Below are 3,593 nucleotides of genomic sequence, written 5' to 3' on the forward strand. Positions count from 1 at the left end.
AGTGGCATGCTTTTTAAATGTATGAAAAATGAGAAAAGATATATTGAAGATTGGATTTGTTTTGCTATTAAAAAAACATTGGATTTGTGTCTCATTAGGAAAATCATAGTTAATTTGGTAAAATGTAAGTGTTTATCCATTAAAAAGTGGTAAAATATCCACAATGATAACATAAAATCTAGAGCAAGATAAAGAAGAAATTGGGGCAGTGCCACCCACAATATAATGAACAATTTCAAAAGGAAAAGTGTCAGTATGCGGAAAATGTCCGAGTTAATTGTTGATGGGGAGCTGATTGACCTACCTTTGGAAGGGGCAAAATTCACCTGGACGAATAACCAGGAGCGCGTTGTCCAATCCCGCATTGATCGAATCTTGATTTCCAAGGAGTGCGATGATCTCTATACAAGTATTTCCCAGCGTGCTCTGCCCAGGCCTATCTCGGACCACAATCCACTCTTGTTGGAGCTCGGTGAATTCTCTGGTGCTCCTACTCCATTTCAATGGGACATGGCACTGTGCGAAGATTTAGAGTTTGATGGGAAGATTGGGGATTGGTGGAACTCGGCTTGCATCAATGGGTGGGCGGGCTTTGTGATCTGCAAAAGCTTCGGGTGATAAAGGATAAAATCAAGGCGTGGGTGTCCCTGGATAGATGTTTAAAACATAGCCGAAAGGAAGATATTCTGAGGGAACTGGAAGGCCTTGAACAGAAAGAAGCTGATCTTTATCTCCTGGACGTGGAAAAGCAGCACAGGGTGGATATCTTATTTGAATATGAAGGAATAATTCGAAGGGAGGAGATATCGTGGCGACAAAATCGAGGGTGGTATGGCTTGCTGCGGGGGATAAAAACTCAAAGTTTTTTCATAAGATGGCCAACGCAAGGCTGAGGGTGAACTCGATTAATTGCTTGTTGATTGATGGTGAGCTTGTGGAGGACAAATCTCGCATTTATGATTATATAGTGAACTTCTACAGAAAACTCTATACCTCTTCTCATAAATGGAGGCCTAAACTGGGCGACTTATCTTTTAAAAGAATAAGTGAGGATAAAAAGGGATGGATGGAAAGGGATTTTTCGATGGAGGAAATTGAAGCGGGCATTGCAGGCATTAAAGAAAGATAAGGCACCTGGCCCGGACGGATTCCCGGTTGACTTTTATATTCGGTATTGGGATTCAATGAAATCGAAAGTTTGGCATTTTTTCAAAGAATTCCATGGGAAGGGCATTCAAATAAGGGCCTCAATACTACCTTCATCACTTTGGTCCCCAGAAAGGAAGGTGCTACCGAACTGAAAAACTTTCGGTATATCAGTCTTGTGCATAGTCTCTACAAACTTGTCTCAAAGGTGTTGGCTATGAGGATATGCACAGCCATGGCCGACGTAATCTCCAAATTCCAGGGGGCTTTCGTCTATAAAAGATAGATTCTAGATGGGGTATTGATTGCAAATGAGGTTTTGGATACAATGAAAAGACAGGGGGACTGTGGTATAATCACACGTATTGATTTGGAAAAGGAATACAATCATGTCGATTGGGAAATGTTGGATCTTGTACTAAGCAAAATGGGTTTTGGGGATAAATGGAGGAAGTGAATGAGCTCTTGTGTATCAACTGCCTCCTTTTCAATCCTCATAAATGGATCTCCACACGGTTTTTTCAATAGCTCGCGTGGCATCCGGTAGGGTGATCCACTATCACCATATCTTTTCATTATAGTGGTTGAAGCACTCAGTAGGCTTCTATCTGTGGCGGAGGAAAAATGGTTCTTACGGGGTCTTGCAGTGTCAAAAAATTCGGAGTTAATCACGCATCTTCAGTTTGCGGATGATTACTCTGATATTTTTGGAAGTTGGTTTACCTTACATGAATAATTTGAGGAAGGTGTTTCGCTGGTTCGAGATGGCATTTGGGCTCAAGATTAATTTCTCAAAAAGTACCATTACTAGGGTGAACTTGGATGAAGAAACAGTAAGGCAACACGCTGAAATTCTGGGGTGTGAGATAAGCTCTTTTCCAATTACTTATCTCGGGTTACCTCTTGGTTTTGGCATTCCTAAGTTTAGTTTATGGGATCCGGTACTGGCAAGAATTGAAAAAAGGTTAGCCTCCTGGAAGAAGCAATGTGTCTCATTTGGTGGGCGTATTACTCTTATTATAGCGGCACTAGCCAATATGCCGGTGTATTATATGTCGTTATTCAAAATTCCAACAAAGGTGAGTGCCTGTATCGAAAAGGTGCAACGAGACTTCCTATGGGAAGAAAGAGAAAGGGGGAACAAGAAGTTTAAACACCTATTAAAATGGCAGCAAGTCTGCAAGCCAAGAAAGCAAGGGGGCTTAGGTGTTGGGAAGAATAGATCTAGAAATAAATCTTTACTTGGTAAATGGCTTTGGAGATTCGTCGTGGAGAAGGCGTCGTTATGGCATATGGTTATTGGGGAAAAATATGGACGAGGTTGAGGGGACTGAGAGACTAAAGGTTTGTCGGGCAGGAAGGGGTCTGGGGCATGGCGATCTATTATCTTTGTTAGGGAATTATTCCGGCCTTGGGTTAGATTCAAGGAAGGAAGGGGAGATGCGGTCTGGATGGATCTATGGGTCGGCGAATCACCTCTCTCTCTTGTATTTCCAGATCTATTTCAACTGTCAACAAACCGTGAGGCAAGAGTATCCGATTATTTAGTGCGGGAGATGGAGCAAGAAGTATTCTGGGACATCCGTATGCGCCGCAATTTAAAAGATAATGAAATTAGTTCCCTTACCCCACTTCTCCAACTACTCTCTACTCAGTATCTCTCCCTAAACAAAGCAGATAGATGGATTTGGATGCCAGAAAGCAACGGGGCCTTCTCTGTTAGGAGTTTCTTTATAAAGATTTGTGGGGGAGAAGAAAGGGTGTCGACAAAATGGCGGCTATGGAAGCCCTTCATTCCTCCGCGAATTGCGTCCTTTGCTTGGACTGTGGCACATTGATGCATCAATACTTGTGAAAGGTTACAGAGGAGGAGTATCTAGCTTGCGAGTTGGTTCGTGTTATGTCACAAGAGCACGGAGGATCTGGATCATGTACTCCTTTTATGTCCGTTTCTCTCTCTGTTTGGATGGGGGTCTTGAAATTTTTTGGGATGCAATGGGTTTTGCATAATAGCATCACGAAGACTATCATATTATGGTTGAGTGCTTTTACTGGATGTGCTAGTCAACTTTTGTGGAACTCCATCCCATATGCGGTTATTTGGTTTCTGTGGAGGGACCGGAATGATAGAATTTTTAACAAGGTCAAACCGAACCATTTTGTAAGTCTTGCTATTATTATTGCTATTATCACATGGGGCCACGGGAAGAGGGGTTCTTCATATTTGTTAACTCAGTTCTTAAGAAATGGAGTCACTGTGCTTTCGGAAAAATGACCGAAAAACGGTATCATGCCTTGATGGGTCGTGCCTGCAGCATGAACCTTAAAACTTAATTTTGACAGAAGCTCAATGGGAAATCCAGGTCCACCTGGGATTGGCGGAGTGTTACGAGATTCAAGCGGGAATACGATCATGTCATTCTCCGGTCCGGCGGGGGTGTGCGACT

The 3,593-nt window shown here is 42.6% G+C and overlaps 1 protein-coding gene across 1 annotated transcript; it reads left to right on the forward strand.

Annotated features, from left to right (window-relative positions):
• The first annotated feature begins 264 nt into the window (after window positions 1-264).
• On the forward strand, window positions 265-618 carry LOC143850510 (uncharacterized). The gene has a single exon (XM_077359752.1). The coding sequence runs from the start codon at window positions 265-267 to the stop codon at window positions 616-618; it is 354 nt and encodes a 117-aa protein (XP_077215867.1).
• Window positions 619-3,593: the final 2,975 nt, after the last annotated feature.

The sequence above is a fragment of the Tasmannia lanceolata genome, unplaced genomic scaffold, assembly GCF_043159265.1.
Source record: "Tasmannia lanceolata isolate RefF3 unplaced genomic scaffold, GAP_Taslan_0.1 ptg000018l, whole genome shotgun sequence".
NCBI lineage: Eukaryota > Viridiplantae > Streptophyta > Magnoliopsida > Canellales > Winteraceae > Tasmannia > Tasmannia lanceolata.

What these genes read in the sequence shown, in the direction of transcription:
- LOC143850510 (XM_077359752.1), top strand. Translation starts at nt 265, where the DNA reads ATGTCCGAGTTAATTGTTGATGGGGAGCTGATTGACCTACCTTTGGAA.